At 50.5% G+C, this 26444-nt stretch overlaps 2 protein-coding genes across 7 annotated transcripts in view; both read left to right on the top strand.

The window, feature by feature from the left end:
- ift43 (intraflagellar transport 43 homolog (Chlamydomonas)) overlaps nt 1-26444 on the top strand; it is a 269145-nt gene that overhangs the window by 132322 nt on the left and 110379 nt on the right. The window lies entirely within an intron of this gene.
- On the top strand, nt 141-25481 carry LOC147108992 (uncharacterized). Of its 2 annotated transcripts, XM_086002536.1 has the most exons (4): nt 141-250; nt 20566-21765; nt 21901-22600; nt 25111-25481. In XM_086002536.1, the coding sequence occupies exons 2-4, from the start codon at nt 20582-20584 to the stop codon at nt 25345-25347; spliced, it is 2121 nt and encodes a 706-aa protein (XP_085858662.1). In that variant the 5' UTR covers nt 141-250; nt 20566-20581; the 3' UTR covers nt 25348-25481. The 2 variants fall into 2 exon arrangements, with proteins under 2 accessions (XP_085858662.1, XP_085858661.1); XM_086002535.1 differs by having other exon boundaries at nt 142-250; nt 20566-22600.

Genomic DNA, 26444 nt, shown 5'->3' with positions numbered 1-26444 from the left:
GGGGGAGAGGCAGGGGGTGAGGGGCAGGGGGTGAAGGGCAGGGGGTGAGGCAGGGGGTGAAGGGCAGGGGGTGAGGCAGGGGGTGAGAGGCAGGGTGAGAGGCAGGGGGTGAGGGGCAGGGGGTGAGAGGCAGGGGGTGAGGGGCAGGGGGTGTGGGGGTAATGATAGACGGCAGGGCTGGAAACGCCAGCATCTTTCAGCTCGGAGCCAGAGTCCGGGAGTCCGGATGAAGTTTGCCGCAGTGACACAGGTGAGTGAAACCCGAACTCACAACCGACTTCCTCTCGTAAACCGAGCTGGAATCCGCCTTCTGTACGGAATAAATGGGAGAGACTGAGACTGAATGAGGGAATGGGAATGCAGCAATGAGATAAATGACCAGATAATCTGTTTCTGTAGTGATGTTATTTGCGGATAAATATTGGCCCCAGGACACTGGGGAGAACTCCCCTCCTCTTCTTCCAATAATGCCATGGGATCTTTTACATCCACCTGAGAGAGCAGACCGGGCCTTGGTCTGATCTGAAAGACGGCCCCTCCAGCAGTGTAGTGCTCCCTCAGTACTGCCCCTCCGACAGTGCAGCACTCCCTCAGTACTGCCCCTCCAGCAGTGTAGCGCTCCCTCAGTACTGCCCCTCCGACAGTGCAGCGCTCCCTCAGTACTGCCCCTCCGACAGTGCAGCGCTCCCTCAGTACTGCCCCTCTGACAGTGCGGCGCTCCCTCAGTACTGCTCCTCCGACAGTGCGGCGCTCCCTCAGTACTGCCCCTCCGACAGTGCGGCACTCCCTCAGTACTGCCCCTCCAACAGGGCGGCACTCCTTCAGTACTGTCCTCTGACAGTGCGGCGCTCCCTCAGTACTGCCCCTCCAACAGTGCAGTGCTCCCTCAGTACTGCCCCTCCGACAGTGCGGCGCTCCCTCAGTACCACACTGTGAGTGTCAGTCTGGATTATGTGCTCAAGTCTCTGGAGTGGGACTTGAACCCACAAACTTTTGACTCAGAAGTGAGAGTGCTACCCAGTGAGCCAATGTTGACAGGTTACTGGAATAGGGCAGACAGGGTGCAGATGCAGTTTAATGTCGAGCAGTGAGAGCTGAAACGTTTTGTGAGGAAAAACTAGCATTAGGTGTCAACACTTAATGTGAAGAGACTGAAGAGTTTGAATGAGTAGGGAGACTGAGGGTTTCGAATATATAATTCCCTGAAAGGCTGAGTGTGGACTGATAAACACCTAGAAAACTTAGCATGACTTAGATGAAGGGACCGAGTGCAATGTATACAAGTTTGCTGATGATAAAAAACTAGAAACATAGAAGATAGGAGCAGGAGTCGGCCATTCGGCCCCTCGAGCCTGCTCCGCCATTTAATGAGATCATGGCTGATCATCCAAACTCAGTACCCTGTCCCTGCCTTCTCCCCATATCCCTTGATCCCTTTAGCCTTAAGAAATATATCTAACTCCTTCTTGAATATATTTAATGAATTGGCCTCAACTGCCTTTTGTGGTAGAGAATTTCACAGGTTCACCACTCTCTGGGTGAAGAAATTCCTCCTCATCTCAGTCCTAAATGGCTTATCCCTTATCCTTAGACTGACCCCTGGTGCTGGACTCCCCGGCCATCGGGAACATCTTTCCTGCATCTAGTCTGTCCAGTCCTGTTAGAATTTTATAAGTTTCATTGAGATCCCCTCTCATTCTTCTAAACTCTAGCGAATATAAGCCTAATTGACCCAATCTCTCCTCATACGTCATTCCTGCCATCCCAGGTATCAGCCTGGTGAATCTTTGCTGCACTCCCTCCATGGCAAGAACATCCTTCCTCAGATAAGGCGACCAAATCTGAACACAATACTCGAGGTGTGGTCTCACCAAGGCCCTGTATAACTGCAGCAAGACATCCTTGCTCCTGTACTCGAATTCTCTCGCTATGAAGGCCAACATACCATTTGCCTTCTTAACCGCCTGCTGCACCTGCATGCTTACCTTCAGCGACTAGTGCACAAGGACACCCAGGTCTCGTTGCACTTCCCCTTTTCCCAATTTATTGCCATTCAGATAATAATCTGCCTTCCTGTTTTTGCCACCAAAGTGGATAACCTCGCATTTATCCACATTATACTGCATCTGCCATGCATCTGTCCAATCACCCAACCTGTCCAAATCATACTGGAGTTTCTCGGCATCCTCCAAACAGCACACACGCTCACCCAGCTTTGTGTTGTCTGCAAACTTGGAGCTATTACATCTAATTCCCTCGATATATATATATTGTGAATAGCTGGGGTCCTAGCACCGATCCCTGTGGTACCCCACGAGTCACTGCCTGTCACTTGGAAAAAGACCCATTTATTCCAATTCTTTGCTTCCTGTCTGCCAAACAGTTCTCTATCCAAGTCAGTACCTTATCCCCAATCCCATGTGCTTTAACTTTGCACGCTAATCTCTTATGAGGGACCTTATCGAAAGCCTTCTGAAAGTCCAAATACACCACATCCACTGGTTCTCCCTTATCTATTCTACCAGTTGCATCCTCCAAAAATTCCAGTAGATTAGTCAAGCACGATTTACTTTTTGTAAATCCATGTTGACTTTGTCTGATCCTGTCACTGTTTTGCAAGTGCTCTGCTATTACATCTTTTATAATGGACTCTAGCATTTTCCTCACTACCGATGTCATATAATTCCCCATTTTCTCTCGACCACCTTTTTAAAATAATGGGATTACATTAGCTGCCCTCCAATCCATGGGAACTGTTCCAGAGTCTATAGAATTTTGGAAGATGACCAGCAATGCTATTATTTCTAGGGCCACTTCCTTAAGTACCCTAGGATGTAGATTATCAGGCCCTGGGGATTTATCGGCCTTCAATCCCATCAATTTCCCTAACACCATTTCCCTACAAATACTGATTTCTTTCAGTTCCTCCCTCTCATTAGACCCTATGGTCCCCGACATCTCTGGGAGGTTATTTGTGTCCTCCTTTGTGAAGACAGAACCAAAGTATGTATTTAATTGGTCTGCCATTTCTTTGTTCCCCATTATAAATTCCCCTGATTCTGACTGCAAGGGACCTACGCTTGACTTCACCAATCTTTTTCTCTTCACATATCTATAGAAGCTTTTACAGTCAGTTTTTATGTTCCCTGCAAGCTTCCTCTCATACTCTATTTTCCCCCTCTTAATTAATCCTTTTGTCCTCCTTTGCTGAACCCTAAACTGCTCCCAATCCTAAGGTTTACTGCTTTTTCTGGCCAATTTATATGTCCTCTCCTTGGATCTTATGCTATCCCTAATTTCCCTTCTTAGCCATGGTTGAGTCACCTTTTTTGTTTTATTTTTATGCCAAACAGGGATGAACAAATTCTGTAGTTCATCCATGTGATCTTTAAATGTTTGCCATTGCCTATCCACTGTCAACCCTTTAAGTAACATTCCCCAATCCATGCTAGCCAATTCGTGTTTCATACCATCATAGTTTCCCTTATTTAAATTCAGGACCCTAGCCTCTGAGTCAACTACTTCACTCTCCATTTTAATGAAGAATTCTATCATATTATGATCGCTCCTCCCCAAGGGGCCTCGCACAACAAGATTGCTAATTAATCCTTTCTCATTACATAATACCCAGTCTAAGATGGCCTGATCTCTAGCTGGTTCCTCGACATATTGGTCCCAGAAACCATGGCGTATACACTCTAGGAATTCCTCCTCCAGGGTATTGTTACTAATTTGGTTAGTCCAATCTATATGTAGAGTAAAGTCACCCATGATAACTGCTGTGTCCTTATTGCACACGTCTCTAATTTCCCATTTAATGTCATCCCCAACCTCAGCATTACTGTTTGAGGGTCTGTATACAACTCCCACTAACGTTTTCTGCCCCTTGGTATTTCTCAGCTCTGCCCATACAGATTCCACATCATCAGAGCTAATATCCTTCCTTACTATTGTGTTAATCTCCTCTTTAACTAGTAATGCTACCCCACCTCCTTTTCCTTTTTGCCTGTCCTTCCTGAATATTGAATACCCCTGGATGTTGAGTTCCCAGCCTTGGTCACCCTGGAGCCATGTCTCCATAATCCCAATTATATCATATCCATTTACATCTATTTGCGCAGCTAATTCATCCGCCTTATTACGAATGCTCCTCGCATTAAGACAAAAAGCATTCAGGCTTGTTTTTTTAACCCTCTTACTACTTTTAAAATTATTATTTACTGTGGCCCTGTTTGATTTACACCCTTGATTTCTCTGCCTTCCACTTTTGCTTTTCTCCTTCCTGTCTTTTGTTTCTATCATTGCTTCCCTTTCCTCTGTCTCCCTGCACAGGTTCCCAACCCCCTGCCATTTTAGTTTAAACCCTCCCCCAGAGCACTAGCAAACACTCCCCCTAGGACATCGGTCCCGGTCCCGCCCAGGTGCAAACCGTCCGTTTTGTACTGGTCCCACCTCCCCCAGAACCGGTTCCAATGTCCCAGGAATTTGAATCCCTCCCTCTTGCACCATTCCTCTAGCCACGTATTCATCTGAAATATCCTTCTATTTCTACTCTGACTAGCACGTGGCACTGGTAGCAATCCTGAGATTACTGCCTTTGAGGTCCTTTGTTTTAATTTACCTCCTAACTCCCTATATTCAGCTTTTAGGACCTCATCCCATTTATTACCTATATCGTTGGTACCTTTATGCACCACGACAACTGGCTGTTCACCCTCCCCCTCCAGAATGCCCTGCAGCCGCTCCGAGACATCCTTGACCCTTGCACCAGGGAGGCAACATACCATCCTGGAGTCTCGTTTGCGGCCGCAGATACACCTATCTATCCCCCTTACAATAGAATCTCCTATCACTATAGCTCTCCCGCTCTTTTTCCTCCCATCCTGTGCAGCAGGACCACCCATGGTGCCAGGTAGTTGGCTGCTGCTGCCTTCCCCCGATAAGCCATCTCCCCCAACAATATCCGAAGTGGTATATCTGTTTGAGAGGGGGATGGCCACAGGGGACCCCTGCAATACCTGCCTGTGCCTACTACTCTGCCTGGTGGTCACCCATTCCCTTCCTGCCTGTGCAGCCTTTACCTGCGGTATGACCAACTGATTAAACGTGCTATCCATGACGTCCTCAGCAATGCGAATGCTCCAGTATGTATCCATTCGCAGCTCCAGCGCCACAATGTGGTCTGCCAGTAGCTGCAGCTGGATACACTTCCCGCACACATGGTCGCCAGGGATACAGAAAGTGACCCTGATTTCCCACATAGTGCAGGAGGAGCATGCCACGGGGCCGAGTTGTGCTGCCATGACTTACCCTTTAGTTAATTAAATTAAATTAAATCAAATCAATACCACTAATTACACTTCAATTAAATGATATACTCAAGGGCCCTTGTTTACTAGCACTCCCCGCTATGCAACAGAGACCCTAGAACCTATAAACCACAAAAAGTAAGACCTTCTAAACTTTATAAACTATTAACCTTAACTGTCAAACTATAGAGTAGTATAAATACTCACCTGGCCGTACTCACCCAATCAGCTGCTTCCTCTTGGCCATGTCACTTTTTGAATCATGACGTGGCTCTGGAACGCCGCCGCCGGTCTGCGAGATTGGTAAGCCTCTGAAAAAAGCCTGCGAAAGTGAGTTTAAATACTTACTGTAACGCCGCTCTCCTGCTGCTCCCGACACCGGCCTCTAGGTGGGAAAGTGAACTGTGAGGAGAGCACAAAGAGCCTGCAAAGGGATACAGACAAGTTAGGTAAGTGGGCAGTAAGGTGGCAGATGGAGTTTAATGTGGAGAAATGTGAGGTTATTCACTTTGGTAGGAAGAATAGAAAAACAGAATATTTTTTAAATGGTGAGAAACGATTAAATGTTGGTGTTCAGAGAAATTTAGGTGTCCTCGTACAGGAAACACAGATATTTAGCATGCAGGTACAGCAGGAAATTAGGAAAGCAGATGGCATGTTGGCCTTTATTGCAAGGGGGTTGGAGTATAAGAGTAAGGAAGTCTTGCTACAATTGTACAGGGCCTTGGTGAGACCACACCTGGAGTACTGGGCACAGTTCTGGTCTCCTTATCTAAGGAAGGATATACTTGCCTTGGAGGCGGTGCAACGAAGGTTCACTAGATTGATTCCTGGGATGAGAGGGCTGTCCTATGAGGAGAGATTGTGTAGAATGGGCCGATACTCTCTGGAGTTAGAAGAATGAGAGGTGATCTCATTGAAATATATAAGATTCTGAAGGGGATTGACAGGGTAGATGCTGAGAGGTTGTTTCCCCTTGGCTGGAGTGTCTAGAACTAGGGGGCATAGTCTCAGGGTACGGGGTAGGCCATTTAAGACTGAGGTGAGGAGGAATTTCTTCACTCAGAGGGTTGTGAATCTTTGGAATTCTCTGCCTGAGAGGGCTGTGAATTCTGAATTGTTGAGTATATTCAAGAGAGAAAGAAAGAAATTATATTCAAGGCTGAGATTGATAGATTTTTGGACTCTAGGGGAATCAAGGGACATGGGGATCAGGCGGGAAAGTGGAGATGAGGCAGAAGATCAGCCATGATCGTATTGAATGGCGGAGCAGGCTCGAGGGGCCGTATCGCCGACTCCTGCTCCTATTTCTTATGTTCTTATGTTAAAACAGTAAATAGAATTTGGGTTTTATAACTAGGAATATAAAGTATAAGGTACATTTATATTTTTTTAATTAGTATTTATAAAATGATGATAATGTAAACCACAGTTAGAGACTGTGTACAGCTTTGGGTGCCCCATTATATAAAGGAGACTGAAGCCACAGAGTGAGGACAGTGTGGATTCACCAGGGAAACTAGTTTTGAGGAGAGACTTGGGAAACTCGGAATCTTCCCATGCAGCAGAGAAGGCTGAGTAGAGATTTAATCCAATTTTTTTCAAATGATGAAGGGTTTTGATCAGTGAATTGGGAAAGACCGTTTCCTCTGGTTGGGGAATAAGTGACGAGCGGTCATCGATTTCAAATTGTCACTGAGAGAGTGAGGAGAGAGGTTAGGAGAAATCTCTTTACACAGGGAGTGGTCGAGGCAGAGGAAGACACAGGGCTATGGGGAGAGAGCGGGGCAGTAGGGTTAGTTTGGGATTGATACAGGGCTATGGGGAGAGAGCGCGGGGCAGTGGGATCAGTTTGGGATTGTTACAGGGCTATGGGGAGAGAGCAGGGCAGTGGGATCAGTTTGGGATTGTTACAGGGCTATGGGGAGAGAGCGGGGCAGTGGGATTAGTTTGGGATTGATACAGGACTGTGGGGAGAGAGCGGGGCAGTGGGATTAGTTTCGGATTGATACAGGGCTATGGGGAGAGAGCGGGGCAGTGGGATCAGTTTGGGATTGTTACAGGGCTATGGGGAGAGAGCGGGGCAGTGGGATCAGTTTGGGATTGTTACAGGGCTATGGGGAGAGAGCAGGGCAGTGGGGTTAGTTTGGGATTGTTACAGGGCTATGGGGAGAGAGCGTGGCAGTGGGATTAGTTTGGGATTGTTACAGGGCTATGGGGAGAGAGCGGGGCACTGGGATCAGTTTGGGATTGTTACAGGGCTATGGGGAGAGAGCAGGGCAGTGGGGTTAGTTTGGGATTGTTACAGGGCTACGGGGAGAGAGCGGGGCAGTGGGATTAGGTTGGGATTGATACAGGGCTATGGGGAGAGAGCGGGGCAGTGGGATCAATTTGGGATTGATACAGGGCAATGGGGAGAGAGCAGGGCAGTGGAATTAGTTTGGGATTGATACAGGGCTATGGGGAGAGAGCGGTGCAGTGGGGTTAGTTTGGGATTGTTACAGGGCTATGGGGAGAGAGTGGGGCAGTGGGATTAGTTTGGGATTGATACAGGGCTATGGGGAGAGAGCGGGGCAGTGGGGTTAGTTTGGGATTGATACAGGGCTATGGGGAGAGAGTGGGGCAGTGGGATTAGTTTGGGATTGATACAGGGCTACGGAGAGAGAGCGGGGCAGTGGGACTAGTTTGCGATTGATACAGGGCTATGGGGGGAGAGTGGGGCAGTGGGATTAGTTTGGGATTGTTACAGGGCTATGGGGAGAGAGCGGGGCAGTGGGATTAGTTTGGGATTGATACAGGGCTATGGGGAGAGAGCGGGGCAGTGGGATCAGTTTGGGATTGATACTGGGCTATGGGGAGAGAGCGGGGCAGTGGGATTAGCTTGTGATTGATACAGGGCTATGGGGAGGGCAGGGCAGTGGGACTAGGTTGGGAATGATGCAGGGCTATGGGGAGAGAGCGGGGCAGCGGGATTAGTTTGGGATGGATACCGGACTTTGGGGAGAGAGCGGGGCAGTGGGATCAGTTAGAGATTGATACAGGGCTATGGGGAGAGGGGGGGCAGTGGCATTAGTTTGGGATTGATACAGGGCTATGGGGAGAGGGGGGGCAGTGGGATTAGTTTGGGATTGATACAGGGCTATGGGGAGAGAGCGGGTCAGTGGGATTAGTTTGAGGCTGATACAGGGCTATGGGGAGAGAGCGGGGCAATGGGATTAGTTTGGGGTTGATACAGGGCTATGGGGAGAGAGCCGGGCAGTATGATTATTTTGGGATTGATGTAGAGCTATGGAGAGGGAGTAGGGCAGTGGGATTTATTTGGGAAAGATACAGGGCTATGGGGAGAGAGCGTGGCAGTCGGATTAGTTTGGGATTGATACAGGGCTATGGGGAGAGAGCAGGGCAGTGGGATTAGTTTGAGGCTGATACAGGGCTATGGGGAGAGAGCGGGGTAGTGGGATTAGTTTGGGGTTGATACAGGGCTATGGGGAGAGGGAGGGCAGTGGAATTAGTTTGGGATTGATACAGGGTTATGGGGAGAGCGCGGGGCAGTGGGATTAGTTTAGGATTGATAGAGGGCTATGGGGAGAGATCAGGGCAGTGGTAAAAAGTTTGGCAATGATACAAGGCTATGGTGAGATATCAGGGCAGTGGGATTAGTTTGTGCTGGATAATGGGCTATGGGGAGAGCGCGGGGCAGTAGGAATAGTTTGGGATTGATACAGGGCTATGGGGAGAGAGCGTGACTGGGAGTAGATTTGGATTGATACAGGGCTATGGGGAGAGAGCGGGGCAGTGGGACTAGTTTGGGATTGATACAGGGCTATGGGGAGAGAGCAGGGCAGTGGGATTAGTTTGGGATTGATATAGGGCTATGGGGAGAGAGCGGGGCAGTGGGATTCGTTTTGGATTGATACAGGTCTATGAGGAGAGAGCCGGCCCGTGGGATTAGTTTGGGATTGATACATGTCTATGGGGAGAGAGCGGGACAGTGGGGTTAGCTCGGGATTGATGCTGGGCAATGGGGAGAGAGCGGGGCAGCGGGATTAGATTGGGATGGATACCGGACTTTGGGGAGAGAGCGGGGCAGTGGGATCAGTTAGAGAATGATATAGGGCTATGGGGAGAGAGTGGGGCAGTGGGATCAGTTAGAGATTGATACAGGGCTATCGGGAGAGAGCAGGGCAGTGGGGTTAGATCGGGATTGATGCTGGGCAATGGGGAGAGAGCGGGGCAATGGGATTAGTTTGGGATTGATACAGGGCTATAGGCAGAGAGCAGGGCAGTGGGATTAGTTTAGGATTGATACTGGGCCATTGGGAGAGATCAGGGCAGTGGTATTAGTTTGGCATTGATACAAGGCTATGGAGAGAGATCAGGGCAGTGGGATAAGATTGTGATTGATACTGGGCTATGGGGAGAGCGCGGGGCAGTGTGATTAGTTTGGGATTGAAACAGGGCTATGGGTAGAGAGCCGGGCAGTATGATTATTTTGGGATTGATGTAGAGCTATGGAGAGGGAGTAGGGCAGTGGGATTTATTTGGGAATGATACAGGGCTATGGGGAGAGAGCAGGGCAGTGGAATTAGTTTGGGATAGATATAGGGCTATGGGGAGGGATCGGGGTATTGGAATTAGTTTGTGATTGATACAGGGCTATGGGGAGAGAGTGGGGCAGTAGGATTAGTTTGGGATTGATACAGGGCTATGGGGAGAGAGCGGGACTGGGAGTAGATTGGGATTGATACAGGGCTATGGGGAGAGAGTGGGGCAGTGGGATTAGTTTGGGATTGATACAGGTCTATGGAGAGAGCCGGGCAGCGGGATTAGTTTGGGATTGATACAGAGCTATAGGCAGAGAGCAGGGCAGTGGGATTAGTTTAGGATTGATAGAGGGCCATTGGGAGAGATCAGGGCAGTGGTATTAGTTTGGCATTGATACAAGGCTATGGGGAGAGATCAGGGCAGTGGGATGAGTTTGTGATTGAGACTGGGCTATGGGGAGAGCGCGGCGCAGTGGGATTAGTTTAGGATTGATACAGGGCTATGGGGAGAGAACGGTCAGTGGGATTAGTTTGAGATTGATACAGGGCAATGGGGAGAGATCGGGCAGTGGAATTAGTTTGGGATTGATACAGGGCTATGGGGAGAGAGCGTGGCAGTCGGATTAGTTTGGGATTGATACAGGGCTACGGAGAGAGAGCGGGGCAGTGGGACTAGTTTGGGATTGATACAGGGCTATGGGGAGAGAGCGGGGCAGTGTGATTAGTTTGGGATTGATACAGGGCAATGGGGGGAGAGCAGGGCAGTGGGATTAGTTTGTGATTGTTACAGGGCTATGGGGAGAGAGCGGGGCAGTGGGATTAGTTTGGGATTGATACAGGGCTATGGGGAGAGAGTGGGGCAGTGGGATCAGTTTGGGATTGATACAGGGCTATGGGGAGAGAGCGGGGCAGTGGGATTAGTTTGGGATTGATACTGGGCTATGGGGAGAGAGCGGGGCAGTGGGACTAGTTTGGGATTGATACAGGGCTATGGGGAGAGAGCGGGGCAGTGGGATCAGTTTGGGATTGATACTGGGCTATGGGGAGAGAGCGGGGCAGTGGGATTAGCTTGGGATTGATACAGGGCTATGGGCAGGGCAGGGCAGTGGGACTAGGTTAGGAATGATGCAGGGCTATGGGGAGAGAGCGGGGCAGCGGGATTAGGTTGGGATGGATACCGGACTTTGGGGAGAGAGTGGGGCAGTGGGATCAGTTAGAGATTGATACAGGGCTGTGTGGAGCGATTGGGGAAGCGGGATCAGTTAGAGATTGATACAGGGCTATGGGGAGAGGGGGGGCAGTGGCATTAGTTTGGGATTGATACAGGGCTATGGGGAGAGGGGGGGCAGTGGGATTAGTTTGGGATTGTTACAGGGCTATGGGGAGAGAGCGGGGCAGTGGGATTAGTTTGAGGCTGATACAGGGCTATGGGGAGAGAGCGGGGCAATGGGATTAGTTTGGGGTTGATACAGGGCTATGGGGAGAGAGCCGGGCAGTATGATTATTTTGGGATTGATGTAGAGCTATGGAGAGGGAGTAGGGCAGTGGGATTTATTTGGGAAAGATACAGGGCTATGGGGAGAGAGCGTGGCAGTCGGATTAGTTTCGGATTGATACAGGGCTACGGAGAGAGAGCGGGGTAGTGGGATTAGTTTTGGATTGATACAGGGCTATGGGGAGAGAGCAGGGCAGTGGAATTAGTTTGGGATTGATACAGGGTTATGGGGAGAGCGCGGGGCAGTGGGATTAGTTTAGGATTGATAGAGGGCTATGGGGAGAGATCAGGGCAGTGGTAAAAAGTTTGGCATTGATACAAGGCTATGGTGAGATATCAGGGCAGTGGGATTAGTTTGTGCTGGATAATGGGCTATGGGGAGAGCGCGGGGCAGTAGGAATAGTTTGGGTTGATACAGGGCTATGGGGAGAGAGCGTGACTGGGAGTAGATTTGGATTGATACAGGGCTATGGGGAGAGAGCGGGGCAGTGGGACTAGTTTGGGATTGATACAGGGCTATGGGGAGAGAGCGGGGTAGTGGGATTAGTTTGGGATTGATATAGGGCTATGGGGAGAGAGCAGGGCAGTGGGATTAGTTTGGGATTGATATAGGGCTATGGGGAGAGAGCAGGGCAGTGGGATTCGTTTTGGATTGATACAGGTCTATGAGGAGAGAGCCGGCCCGTGGGATTAGTTTGGGATTGATACATGTCTATGGGGAGAAAGCGGGACAGTGGGGTTAGATCGGGATTGATGCTGGGCAATGGGGAGAGAGCGGGGCAGCGGGATTAGATTGGGATGGATACCGGACTTTGGGGAGAGAGCGGGGCAGTGGGATCAGTTAGAGAATGATATAGGGCTATGGGGAGAGAGTGGGGCAGTGGGATCAGTTAGAGATTGATACAGGGCTATCGGGAGAGAGCAGGGCAGTGGGGTTAGATCGGGATTGATGCTGGGCAATGGGGAGAGAGCGGGGCAATGGGATTAGTTTGGGATTGATACAGGGCTATAGGCAGAGAGCAGGGCAGTGGGATTAGTTTAGGATTGATACTGGGCCATTGGGAGAGATCAGGGCAGTGGTATTAGTTTGGCATTGATACAAGGCTATGGAGAGAGATCAGGGCAGTGGGATAAGATTGTGATTGATACTGGGCTATGGGGAGAGCGCGGGGCAGTGTGATTAGTTTGGGATTGAAACAGGGCTATGGGTAGAGAGCCGGGCAGTATGATTATTTTGGGATTGATGTAGAGCTATGGGGAGCGAGCAGGGCAGTGGGGTTAGTTTGGTATTGATACAGGGCTATGGGGAGAGAGCGGGGCAGTGGGATTAGTTTGGGATTGATACAGGGCTATGGGGAGAGAGCGTGGCAGTTGGATTAGTTTGGGATTGATACAGGGCTATGGGGAGAGAGCAGGGCAGTGGAATTAGTTTGGGATAGATACAGGGCTATGGGGAGAGAGCAGGGCAGTGGGATTAGTTTGGGATAGATACAGGGCTATGGGGAGAGATCAGGGCAGTGGGATTAGTTTGGGATTGATACAGGGCTATGGGGAGGGATCGGGGTATTGGAATTAGTTTGTGATTGATACAGGGCTATGGGGAGAGAGCGGGACTGGGAGTAGATTGGGATTGATACCGGGCTATGGGGAGAGATCAGGGCAGTAGGATTAGTTTGGGATTCATACAGGGCTATTGGGAGAGAGGAGGGCAGTGGGATTAGATCAGGATTGATGCTGGGCAATGGGGAGAGAGCGGGGCAATGGGATTCGTTTACAATTGATACAGGTCTATGGAGACAGCCAGGCAGCGGGATTAGTTTGGGGATTGATACAGGGCTATGGAGCGGGAATAGGGCAGTGGGATTTGTTTGGGAATGATACAGGGCTATGGGGAGAGATCAGGGCAGTGGGATTCATTTGTGATTGATACTGGGCTATGGGGAGAGCACGGGGCAGTGGGATTAGTTTGGGATTGATACAGGGCTATGGGGAGAGAGCGGGACTGGGAGTAGATTGAGATTGATACAGGGCTATGGGGAGAGATCAGGGCAGTGAGATCAGTTTGGGATTTATACAGGGCTATGGGAAGAACAGGGCAGTGAGACTAGTTTGGGATTGATACAGGGCTATGGGGAGAGAGCGGGTCAGTGGGCTTAGTTTGGGATTGATACAGGGCTATGGGGAGAGCGCGAGGCAGTGGGATCAGTTAGAGATTGATACAGGGCTATGGGGAGAAAGCAGCGCAGTGGGTGTAGATTAGGATTGATACAGGGCTATTGGGAGAGAGCAGGGCAGTGGGGTTAGATCGGGATTGATGCTGGGCAATGGGGAGAGAGCGGGGCAATGGGATTAGTTTGGGATTGATACAGAGCTATAGGCAGAGAGCAGGGCAGTGGGATTAGTTTAGGATTGATAGAGGGCCATTGGGAGAGATCAGGGCAGTGGTATTAGTTTGGCATTGATACAAGGCTATGGGGAGAGATCAGGGCAGTGGGATGAGTTTGTGATTGAGACTGGGCTATGGGGAGAGCGCGGCGCAGTGGGATTAGTTTAGGATTGATACAGGGCTATGGGGAGAGAACGGTCAGTGGGATTAGTTTGAGATTGATACAGGGCAATGGGGAGAGATCAGGCAGTGGAATTAGTTTGGGATTGATACAGGGCTATGGGGAGAGAGCGTGGCAGTCGGATTAGTTTGGGATTGATACAGGGCTACGGAGAGAGAGCGGGGCAGTGGGACTAGTTTGGGATTGATACAGGGCTATGGGGAGAGAGCGGGGCAGTGTGATTAGTTTGGGATTGATACAGGGCAATGGGGGGAGAGCGGGGCAGTGGGATTAGTTTGTGATTGTTACAGGGCTATGGGGAGAGAGCGGGGCAGTGGGCTTAGTTTGGGATTGATACAGGGCTATGGGGAGAGAGTGGGGCAGTGGGATCAGTTTGGGATTGATACAGGGCTATGGGGAGAGAGCGGGGCAGTGGGATTAGTTTGGGATTGATACTGGGCTATGGGGAGAGAGCGGGGCAGTGGGACTAGTTTGGGATTGATACAGGGCTATGGGGAGAGAGCGGGGCAGTGGGATCAGTTTGGGATTGATACTGGGCTATGGGGAGAGAGCGGGGCAGTGGGATTAGCTTGGGATTGATACAGGGCTATGGGCAGGGCAGGGCAGTGGGACTAGGTTAGGAATGATGCAGGGCTATGGGGAGAGAGCGGGGCAGCGGGATTAGGTTGGGATGGATACCGGACTTTGGGGAGAGAGTGGGGCAGTGGGATCAGTTAGAGATTGATACAGGGCTGTGTGGAGCGATTGGGGAAGCGGGATCAGTTAGAGATTGATACACGGCTATGGGGAGAGGGGGGGCAGTGGCATTAGTTTGGGATTGATACAGGGCTATGGGGAGAGGGGGGGCAGTGGGATTAGTTTGGGATTGTTACAGGGCTATGGGGAGAGAGCGGGGCAGTGGGATTAGTTTGAGGCTGATACAGGGCTATGGGGAGAGAGCGGGCCAATGGGATTAGTTTGGGGTTGATACAGGGCTATGGGGAGAGAGCCGGGCAGTATGATTATTTTGGGATTGATGTAGAGCTATGGAGAGGGAGTAGGGCAGTGGGATTTATTTGGGAATGATACAGGGCTATGGGGAGAGAGCGTGGCAGTCGGATTACTTTGGGATTGATACAGGGCTACGGAAAGAGAGCGGGGTAGTGGGATTAGTTTGGGATTGATACAGGGCTATGGGGAGAGAGCAGGGCAGTGGAATTAGTTTGGGATTGATACAGGGCTATGGGGAGAGAGCAGGGCAGTGGGATTAGTTTGGGATTGATACAGGGCTATGGGGAGATGTCAGGGCACTGGGATTAGTTTGTGATTAATAATGGGCTATGGGGAGAGCGCGGGGCAGTAGGAATAGTTTGGGATTGATACAGGGCTATGGGGAGAGAGCAGGGCAGTGGGATTAGTTTGGGATTGATACAGGGCTATGGGGAGAGAGCAGGGCAGTGGGATTAGTTTGGGATTGATACAGGGCTATGGGGAGAGAGCGGGCCCGTGGGATTAGTTTGGGATTGATACATGTCTATGGGGAGAGAGCGGGACAGTGGGGTAAGATCGGGATTGATGCTGGGCAATGGGGAGAGAGCGGGACAGCGGAATTAGCTTGTGATTGATACAGGGCTGTGGGGAGACAGCGGGGCAGTGGGATTAGTTTGGGATTGATACAGGGCTATTGGGAGAGAGCAGGGCAGTGGGGTTAGATCGGGATTGATGCTGGGCAATGGGGAGAGAGCGGGGCAGCGGGATTAGTTTGGGATGGATACCGGACTTTGGGGAGAGAGTGGGGCAGTGGGATCAGTTAGAGATTGATACAGGGCTGTGGGGAGAGATTGGGGAAGTGGGATCAGTTAGAGATTGATACAGGGCTATGGGGAGAGAGTGGGGCAGTGGGACCAGTTTGGGATTGATACAGGGCTATGGGGAGAGAGTGGGGCAGTGGGATCAGTTAGAGATTGATACAGGGCTATCGGGAGTTGGCAGGGCAGTGGGGTTAGATCGGGATTGATGCTGGGCAATGGGGAGAGAGCGAGGCAATGGGATTAGTTTGGGATTGATACAGGGCTATTGGGAGAGATCAGGGCAGTGGTATTAGTTTGGCATTGATACAGGGCTATGGGGAGAGATCAGGGCAGTGGGATAAGTTTGTGATTGATACTGGGCTATGGGGAGAGCGCGGTGCGGTGTGATTAGTTTGGGATTGATACAGGGCTATGGGGAGAGAGCAGGGCAGTGGTATTAGTTTGGCATTGATACAAGGCTATGGGGAGAGATCAGGGCAGTGGGATAAGTTTGTGATTGATACTGGGCTATGGGGAGAGCGCGGTGCGGTGTGATTAGTTTGGGATTGATACAGGGCTATGGGGAGAGAGCAGGGCAGTGGGATTAGTTTGAGGCTGATACAGGGCTATGGGGAGAGAGCAGGGAAGTGGGGTTAGTTTGGGGTTGATACAGGGCTATGGGGAGAGAGCCGGGCAGTATGATTATTTTGGGATTGATGTAGAGCTATGGAGAGGGAGTAGGGCAGTGGGATTTATTTGGGAATGATACAGGGCTATGGGGAGAGAGCGTGGCAGTCGGATTAGTTTGGGATTGATACAGGGCTATGGGGAGAGAGCAGGGCAGTGGAATTAGTTTGGGATTGATACAGGGCTATGCGGAGAGAGTGGGGCAGTGGGATTAGTTTGGGATTGATACAGGGCTATGGGGAGAGAGCGGGGCAATGGGATTAGTTTGGGATTGATACAGGGCTATAGGCAGAGAGCAGGGCAGTGGGATTAGTTTAGGATTGATACAGGGCCATTGGGAGAGATCAGGGCAGTGGTATTAGTTTGGCATTGATACAAGGCTATGGAGAGAGATCAGGGCAGTGGTATTAGTTTGGCATTGATACAAGCCTATGGAGAGAGATCAGGGCAGTGTGATTAGTTTGGGATTGAAACAGGGCTATGGGTAGAGAGCCGGGCAGTATGATTAGTTTGGGATTGATGTAGAGCTATGGAGAGGGAGCAGGGCAGTGGGATTTATTTGGGATAGATACAGGGCTATGGGGAGAGATCAGGGCAGTGGGATTAGTTTGTGATTGATACTGGGCTATGGGGAGAGATCAGGGCAGTGGGATTAGTTTGGGATTGATACAGGGCTATGGGGAGAGAGGAGGGCAGTGGGATTAGATCAGGATTGATGCTGGGCAATGGGGAGAGAGCGGGGCAATGGGATTCGTTTACAATTGATACAGGTCTATGGAGACAGCCGGGCAGTGGGATTTGTTTGGGAATGATACAGGGCTATGGGGAGAGAGCGGGACTGGGAGTAGATTGAGATTGATACAGGGCTATGGGGAGAGAGTGGGGCAGTGAGATCAGTTTGGGATTTATACAGGGCTATGGGAAGAACAGGGCAGTGAGACTAGTTTGGGATTGATACAGGGCTATGGGGAGAGAGCGGGACTGGGAGTTGATTGAGATTGATACAGGGCTATGGGGAGAGAGTGGGGCAGTGAGATCAGTTTGGGATTTATACAGGGCTATGGGAAGAACAGGGCAGTGAGACTAGTTTGGGATTGATACAGGGCTATGGGGAGAGAGCGGGTCAGTGGGCTTAGTTTGGGATTGATACAGGCCTATGGGGAGAGCGCGAGGCAGTGGGATCAGTTAGAGATTGATACAGGGCTATGGGGAGAAAGCAGCGCAGTGGGTGTAGATTAGGATTGATACAGGGCTATTGGGAGAGAGCAGGGCAGTGGGGTTAGATCGGGATTGATGCTGGGCAATGGGGAGAGAGCGGGGCAATGGGATTAGTTTGGGATTGATACAGAGCTATAGGCAGAGAGCAGGGCAGTGGGATTAGTTTAGGATTGATAGAGGGCCATTGGGAGAGATCAGGGCAGTGGTAATGGTTTGGCATTGATACAAGGCTATGGGGATAGATCAGGGCAGTGGGATGAGTTTGTGATTGAGACTGGGCTATGGGGAGAGCGCGGCGCAGTGGGATTAGTTTAGGATTGATACAGGGCTATGGGGAGAGAACGGTCAGTGGGATTAGTTTGAGATTGATACAGGGCAATGGGGAGAGATCGGGCAGTGGAATTAGTTTGGGATTGATACAGGGCTATGGGGAGAGAGCGTGGCAGTCGGATTAGTTTGGGATTGATACAGGGCTACGGAGAGAGAGCGGGGCAGTGGGACTAGTTTGGGATTGATACAGGGCTATGGGGAGAGAGCGGGGCAGTGGGATGAGTTTGAGATTGATACAGGGCAATGGGGAGAGATCGGGCAGTCGGATTAGTTTGGGATTGATACAGGGCTACGGAGAGAGAGCGGGGCAGTGGGACTAGTTTGGGATTGATACAGGGCTATGGGGAGAGAGCGGGGCAGTGTGATTAGTTTGGGATTGATACAGGGCAATGGGGGGAGAGCGGGGCAGTGGGATTAGTTTGTGATTGTTACAGGGTATGGGGAGAGAGCGGGGCAGTGGGATTAGTTTGGGATTGATACAGGGCTATGGGGAGAGAGTGGGGCAGTGGGATCAGTTTGGGATTGATACAGGGCCACGGGAGAGAGCGGGGCAGTGGGATTAGTTTGGGATTGATACTGGGCTATGGGGAGAGAGCGGGGCAGTGGGACTAGTTTGGGATTGATACAGGGCTATGGGGAGAGAGCGGGGCAGCGGGATCAGTTTGGGATTGATACTGGGCTATGGGGAGAGAGCGGGGCAGTGGGATTAGCTTGGGATTGATACAGGGCTATGGGCAGGGCAGGGCAGTGGGACTAGGTTAGGAATGATGCAGGGCTATGGGGAGAGAGCAGGGCAGTCGGATTACTTTGGGATTGATACAGGGCTACGGAAAGAGAGCGGGGTAGTGGGATTAGTTTTGGATTGATACAGGGCTATGGGGAGAGAGCAGGGCAGTGGAATTAGTTTGGGATTGATACAGGGTTATGGGGAGATAGCGGGGCAGTGGGATTAGATTTGGGATTGATACAGGACTATGGGGAGAGTGGGGCAGTGGGATTAGAATTGGGATTGATACACGGCTATAGGGAGGGAGCGGGGCAGTGGGATTAGCTTGGGATTGATACAGGGCTATGGGCAGGGCAGGGCAGTGGGACTAGGTTAGGAATGATGCAGGGCTATGGGGAGAGAGCAGGGCAGTCGGATTACTTTGGGATTGATACAGGGCTACGGAAAGAGAGCGGGGTAGTGGGATTAGTTTTGGATTGATACAGGGCTATGGGGAGAGAGCAGGGCAGTGGAATTAGTTTGGGATTGATACAGGGTTATGGGGAGATAGCGGGGCAGTGGGATTAGATTTGGGATTGATACAGGGCTATGGGGAGAGTGGGGCAGTGGGATTAGAATTGGGATTGATACACGGCTATCGGGAGGGAGCGGGGCAGTGGGATTAGATTTGGGATTGATACACGGCTATAGGGAGGGAGCGGGGCAGTGGGGTTAGATTTGGGATTGATACAGGGCGATGGGGTGAGAGCGGGGCAGTGGGATTAGATTTGGGATTGATACAGGGCAATGGGGAGAGAGCGAGGCAATGGGATTAGATTTGGGATTGATACAGGGCAATGGGGAGAGAGCGAGGCAATGGGATTAGATTTGGGATTGATACAGGGCTATGGGGAGAGAGTGCGACTGCGGGATTAGATTTGGGATGCTCTTCCAATGGGCCAGGACAGATATGAATGGCCTCCTTATTCAAGTCTACGGATGTGGAAAGGACACACACGTGGTTATGAATTGGATATGGATCATTCACTGTCAATCATTGTCAGACATTAGTTATCACTCGAGTTAAATGAGTGCAGTTACGCCATTAACGCGAAAAGAAAGTAAGAATTAATTACATTTCTACAGCGCCTTACACCATCTCGGGACATCCCAAAGCGATTCACAGCCACTGAAGTACTTTTGAAGTTTAGATGTTGTTGTAATGTAGGATACACGCCAGCCAATTTCCGCACAGCAAGATCCCCCAAACAGCAGTCAAATAAATAACCAGATAATCTGTTTTAGTGATATTGGTTGAGGGATAAATATTGGCCCCAGGACACCAGGGGGAACACCCCTGCTCGTCTTCAAATAGTGCCGTGGGATCTTTTAGCTCCACCTGCACGTCTGACAGTGCAGCACTCCCTCAGTACTGCCCCTCCGACAGTGCAGCGCTCCCTCAGTACTGCTCCTCCGACAGTGCGGCGCTCCCTCAGTACTGATCATCCGACAGTGCGGCGCTCCCTCAGTACTGCCCCTCCGACAGTGCGGCGCTCCCTCAGTACTGCCCCCCCGACAGTGCGGCGCTCCCTCAGTACTGCCCCCCCGGCAGTGCGGCGCTCCCTCAGTACTGCCCCTCTGACAGTGCAGCGCTCCCTCAGTACTGCCCCTCCGACAGTGCAGCGCTCCCTCAGTACTGCCCCTTCGACAGTGCAGCACTCCCTTGATACAGCACTGGAGTGTCGACCTGGATTATGTGCTCAAGTCTTTAGAGTGAGGCTTGAACCCGCGACCATCTGCCTAGTGAGAGTGCAGCCATTGAGCCACTTCTGCCATTACTGGTGATTAGTTGGAGGTGAAGCTCTCTGAGAACGTCTAGTTCTAGCTCTCTCCTGACCGATTCTGGCAACCAGTTTAACTTGAGTGTGTTTCCACCACAGGTTCCTGGGCGTGTTAATGGCTGATTGGGAAATGGGTCCTTATCTTCAGATTGACCCTCTGTCCCCTTACGACAAAAATCAGACCTCCAGCAAACTTCCACCCATCAGTCGAGGGGTCGATGATGCCCAGCTCGCCACACCACAGACTAAACTGGACCGGCTGAAATGCCAGTTCCAACAGAAACTGGAGAGAGAGAAACAGGTGAAGTTAATGGCCATCTATAAGCAGCAGTATCAAGAGGCTCTGTACCGGCTCAGAACCACCTGCCTCCTGGAAGCTCAGTCAGCATCCTGCAGGAACCCAGGCATCGAGGAGCATTCTGCAGCTGGCTCAACACTTGTGCAACAGCTGTCCTCAGAGGACCAGGATTCAGGGTGGACACATGTTGCACTCGGCCCACAAGGCAAAAGGAGCGCCGGCATCGACAGGTCTCATCCTCTGAGGCCCATCGATCGGAAAATCTCTGGTCTCGGGGACATCTTAAACCTTGAAGGAGAATCTTACGATTGGAGGAGTTTAATACCCCTGGATGCTCCCATGTGGCCAGCTGTTACATTCAGACCTTCTCCACCAAAAGAGTCCAAGGAGAAGTGTCACTCCAGCAGATCCCACGTAAGGACCAGGGAAAGGTGCCTGGCGCTGAGACCGCTGGAAGATTCACCGTCGCCGCTTCAGTCGAGGCAAAGGAGTAGTCAGCATAATAGTTCGCTCTGTACTGAAGGACAGGAGCCCAAGGAGTCCCAAAATATTCAGGAAAACGGCAGACAGAACATAGACCTGGAGATTTGTAAGAAGGAGAGTCTTATCCAAGGAAGACTGAGGAAAAGAGAGGAAGAACTGAGACAAATTCAGCTGCAAAGGGATGAAGTAGAGGAAGAAGAGGTGGAAGAGAAAAATATGGTGAAAGTAGTGGGGCCGGAAAGGGGCAGGTCAGAGAGAGAGAGGTCAGAGAGAGAGAGGGCAGAGAGAGAGAGGTCAGAGAGAGAGAGGTCAGAGAGAGAGAGGTCACAGAGAGAGAGGTCAGAGAGAGAGAGGTCACAGAGAGAGAGGTCACAGAGAGAGAGGGCAGAGAGAGAGAGGCCAGAGAGAGAGAGGTCAGAGAGAGAGAGGTCACAGAGAGAGAGGTCAGAGAGAGAGAGGTCAGAGAGAGAGAGGCCAGAGAGAGAGAGGTCAGAGAGAGAGAGGTCAGAGAGAGAGAGGTCAGAGAGAGAGAGGGCAGAAAGAGAGAGGTCACAGAGAGAGAGGGCAGAAAGAGAGAGGTCACAGAGAGAGAGGGCAGAAAGAGAGAGGTCACAGAGAGAGAGGGCAGAAAGAGACAGGGCAGAAAGAGAGAGGTCAGAGAGAGAGAGGTCAGAGAGAGAGAGGCCAGAGAGAGAGAGGTCAGAGAGAGAGAGGTCAGAGAGAGAGAGGTCACAGAGAGAGAGGGCAGAAAGAGAGAGGTCACAGAGAGAGAGGGCAGAAAGAGACAGGGCAGAAAGAGAGAGGGCAGAAAGAGAGAGGGAAGAGAAAGAGAGATTGGTTGAAATGGAAAAAGAAGCAAAGCAGAGGGAGAGAGAAAGACTTAAAAGAGAGAGTGTAAGAGATGTTGGTGATCACAAAGAAGTGAAGAGCAGAAGTGAAAAATCACACAAGATGAAAACTCGAGGCAACTGTAAAGGGGCAGAACAGATTGAAGACAGCTTTGATATACGATCCTCAGAGGAATATACTGATCATTCAAATCCATTCGCAGATTATAAAGAGATTACAAGTGAAGCAAGGGATGACACAGAGGATGATGGAGATGACAGAGCACATTTCAGGGACTCACCACAGAACAAGGGGACAGAGTGGAACGGACATTATTCTCCGGAGGAGAAGATTCACTGCTTTTATTGTGGCCGCAGGTTTGTTCTGGATCGAATCGCCACACACACCGAAATATGTCAGAAAGTTTACAAACGAAGGAGGAAAATCTACGATTCTGCACAAAAGAGAGCGAAAGGAACTGATTTGGAAAATTATCAGTGCTGCCACCCAATCAAGCCGGCACCGGTAAGGAAAGGGCAACGGGTCTTTACTGACCCTATAATTAACCAAAGTCTCAAGTAATCCTCATCTCCTGAAGTGTAAAATTCCATCCTGGATACGGTTCGAGGGCAAGTAACCACCTGCCAATTCCCCTTCCATTCTTCACCCAATTCCCCTTCCATTCTTCACCCAATTCCCCTTCCATTCTTCACCCAATTCCCCTTCCATTCTTCACCCAATTCCCCTTCCATTCTTCACCCAATTCCCCTTCCATGCTTCACGCCTAAGTACACACAATAAGTGCTGGCAGGCAGTTTGACCAGGAAGCGTCAGGACCATCCAAACCCAATCTGCAGCTTTCCACAGCGATGTTTCACCATGGGCTGTCCGGGAGTGCTGGACGGCAAGTGATCAACCCCAGGCACTGCTGCATTTGTTTCCATGCTCCTTCCTCTGTTCAACAGGCGCAACACCCATGGAAGAAATCAACCAGCTAACCCCCAACATTGTATCAAATACAATCACAAAATACTGTGGATGCTGGAAATCTGAAATTACAACAGAAAACGCTGGCAACACTCAGCAGGTCAGGCAGCATCCTGAAACGTTAACTCTGTTTCTCTCTCCATCGATGGTGCCGGACCTGCTGCGTGTTTCCAGCATTTTCTGTTGTTATTTAACATTATATCAAATCTGGTCAGTTGGGCTCAGCAGCAAAACACTCCACACAGGGGCCACTGCTGTGGGCAATGGGTGACATACAGGCCAGAAACCTGTACTTTTTTAACAACACAGAGTCCCTCCATCACCGATAGACACCCTCAGAGTCCCTCCATCACCAATAAACAGTTGGAAAACAGTGACAGGATCGGACAAAGTCAACATGGATTTACAAAAGGTAAATCGCACTTGACTAATCTACTGGAATTTTTTGAGGATGTAACTGGTAGGATAAGGGAGAACCAGTGGATGTGGTGTATTTGGACTTTCAGAAGGCTTTCGATAAGGTCCCGCATAAGAGACTAGCGTGCAAAGTTAAAGCACATGGGATTGGGGATAAGGTACTGACTTGGATAGAGAACTGGTTGGCAGGCAGGAAGCAAAGAGTTGGAATAAATGGGTCTTTTTCCGAGTGGCAGGCAGTGACTGGTGGGGTACCGCAGGGATCGGTGCTAGGACCCCAGCTATTCACAATATATATATTAATGATCTAGACGAGGGAACTAGATGTAATATTTCCAAGTTTGCAGACGACACAAAGCTGGGTGGGCGTGTGTGCTGTGAGGAGGATGTAGAGAAGCTCCAGTATGATTTGGACAGGTTGGGTGATTGGGCAGATGTATGGCAGATGCAGTATAATGTGGATAAATGTGAGGTTATCCACTTTGGTGGCAACAACAGGAAGGCAGATTATTATATGAACGGCAATTATTGGGAAAAGGGGAAGTGCAACGAGACCTGGGTGTCCTTGTGCACCAGTCACTGAAGGTAAGCATGCAGGTGCAGCAGGCGGTTAAGGCGGCAAATGGTATGTTGGCCTTCATAGCGAGAGGGTTCGAGTACAGGAACAAGGATGTCTTGCTGCAGTTGTACAGGGCCTTGGTGAGACCACACCTTGAGTATTGTGTGCAGTTTTGGTCGCCTTATCTGAGGAAGGATGTTCTTGCCATGGAGGGAGTGCAGTGAAGATTCACCAGACTGATACCTGGGATGGCAGGAATGGCACATGAAGAGAGATTGGGTCAATTGGGCTTATACTCGCTGGAGTTTAGAAGAATGAGAGAGGATCTCACTGAAACTTATAAAATTCTAACAGGACTAGACAGACTAGATGCAGGAAGGATGTTCCCTATGGCGGTGGAGTCCAGAACCAGGGGTCACAGTCTAAGGATAAGGGGTAAGCCATTTAGGACAGAGATGAGGAGGAATTTCTTCACCGAGAGAGCGGTGAACCTGTGGAATTCTCTCCCACAGAAGGCAGTAGAGGCCAATACATTAAATATATTCAAGAAGGAGTTGGATATATTTCTTAAGGCTAAAGGGATCAAGGGATATGGGGAGAAAGCAGGGACAGGGTACTGAATTTGGATGATCAGCCATGATCTCATTAAATGGCAGAACAGGCTCGAGGGGCCGAATGGCCTACTCCTGCTCCTTCTATGTTTCTATAGACACCCTCAGAGCCACTCCATCACCAATAGACCTGAACTGTACCCGTGTTATAGACTGACAGACCTGTCCCCACCAGTACTGTACCCCAGTGTTACAGAGTGACAGACCTGTCCCCACCAGTACTGTACCCCAGTGTTATAGTGACAGACCTGTCCCCACCAGTACTGTACCAGTACAGGTTGAGCATGTTTAAGTTCCTGGCCCACTCCGTGAGTCACTGAATGTGCAGATTGTCCTGTGGATCAGAGGCACCAATTCCTCAAGTCGGTGTGCGATGTTGTGTCAAGGATTTTGTGTGAGTGACGTTAATTTTGACGCTTGATCTCTTTTCCCTCCCCATTTCTCCGACTTCCGTGGCGAAGAAAGTAAACTGGAAGCAGAAACACGACTCCTTCATCCGGATGCTGCATGCGGCGCAGCAGATCGAGCTGGCCATCTACCGGGGTAAGAAGGGGAAGGTGGCAGCCCTCCCGCCCACCCTCCACCCCGACTACGTGCAGTGTCCCCACTGCAGCCGGCGCTTCGAACGCAACGTGGCTGACAGTCACATCCCCAAGTGCAAGACGCTGAGGAGCCGGCCAGCTCCCCCCAAGCGCTAGCAGCTGCTCGACCGGGATGGAGGGCCCTGAGCTTTGGACTGTGCGCACCGCGAGAGCAAAAGGCAGAGTTTATCATATTCTATCTGGTGTATTTCTTTACATAAATAAAATGAGAATTATCATGTGGCAAAGTAGCAGGAAACTAATCGTCCCTTTAAACAGCAGCCTGTCCTTCTCCAAATAAATTGGAGAAATGAGCATATATATATAAAAATATATATTTGACCCTATATATTGAGTGGAAGTGACCTCAGATCTGTAGCACCATCGCCTGGTATAAGGCAATGAAACACTTTACATTCAGACACCAAATAGCATCAAACACTCCCAGGGCAGGTACAGCACAGGTTAGATACAGAGTAAAGCTCCCTCTACACTGTCCCATCAAACACTCCCAGGGCAGGTACAGCACGGGTTAGATACAGAGTAAAGCTCCCTCTACACAGTCCCATCAAACACTCCCAGGGCAGGTACAGCACGGGTTAGATACAGAGTAAATCTCCCTCTACACTGTCCCATCAAACACTCCCAGGGCAGGTACAGCACGGGTTACATACAGAGTAAAGCTCCCTCTACACTGTCCCATCAAACACTCCCAGGGCAGGTACAGCACGGGTTAGATACAGAGTAAAGCTCCCTCTACACTGTCCCATCAAACACTCCCAGGGCAAGTACAGCATGGGTTAGATACAGAGTAAAGCTCCCTCTACACTGTCCCATCAAACACTCCCAGGGCAGGTACAGCACGGGTTACATACAGAGTAAAGCTCCCTCTACACTGTCCCATCAAACACTCCCAGGGCAGGTACAGCACGGGTTAGATACAGAGTAAAGCTCCCTCTACACTGTCCCATCAAACACTCCCAGGGCAGGTACAGCACGGGTTAGATACAGAGTAAAGCTCCCTCTACACTGTCCCATCAAACACTCCCAGGGCAGGTACAGCACGGGTTAGATACAGAGTAAAGCTCCCTCTACACTGTCCCATCAAACACTCCCAGGGCAGGTACAGCACAGGTTAGATACAGAGTAAAGCTCCCTCTACACTGTCCCATCAAACACTCCCAGGGCAGGTACAGCACGGGTTAGATACAGAG

The sequence above is a fragment of the Somniosus microcephalus genome, chromosome 12, assembly GCF_052327205.1.
Source record: "Somniosus microcephalus isolate GS21.2 chromosome 12, FLI_Smic_1.0, whole genome shotgun sequence".
Taxonomy (NCBI): domain Eukaryota; kingdom Metazoa; phylum Chordata; class Chondrichthyes; order Squaliformes; family Somniosidae; genus Somniosus; species Somniosus microcephalus.
This window is presented reverse-complemented; position numbering and strand designations above follow the sequence as displayed.

Coding starts and splice junctions, on each gene's coding strand:
- LOC147108992 (XM_086002535.1), top strand. CDS start 20,582: ATGGCTGATTGGGAAATGGGTCCTTATCTTCAGATTGACCCTCTGTCC. Junction 22,601..25,110: donor ACCCAATCAAGCCGGCACCG/GTAAGGAAAGGG, acceptor TCCGTGGCGAAG/AAAGTAAACTGGAAGCAGAA.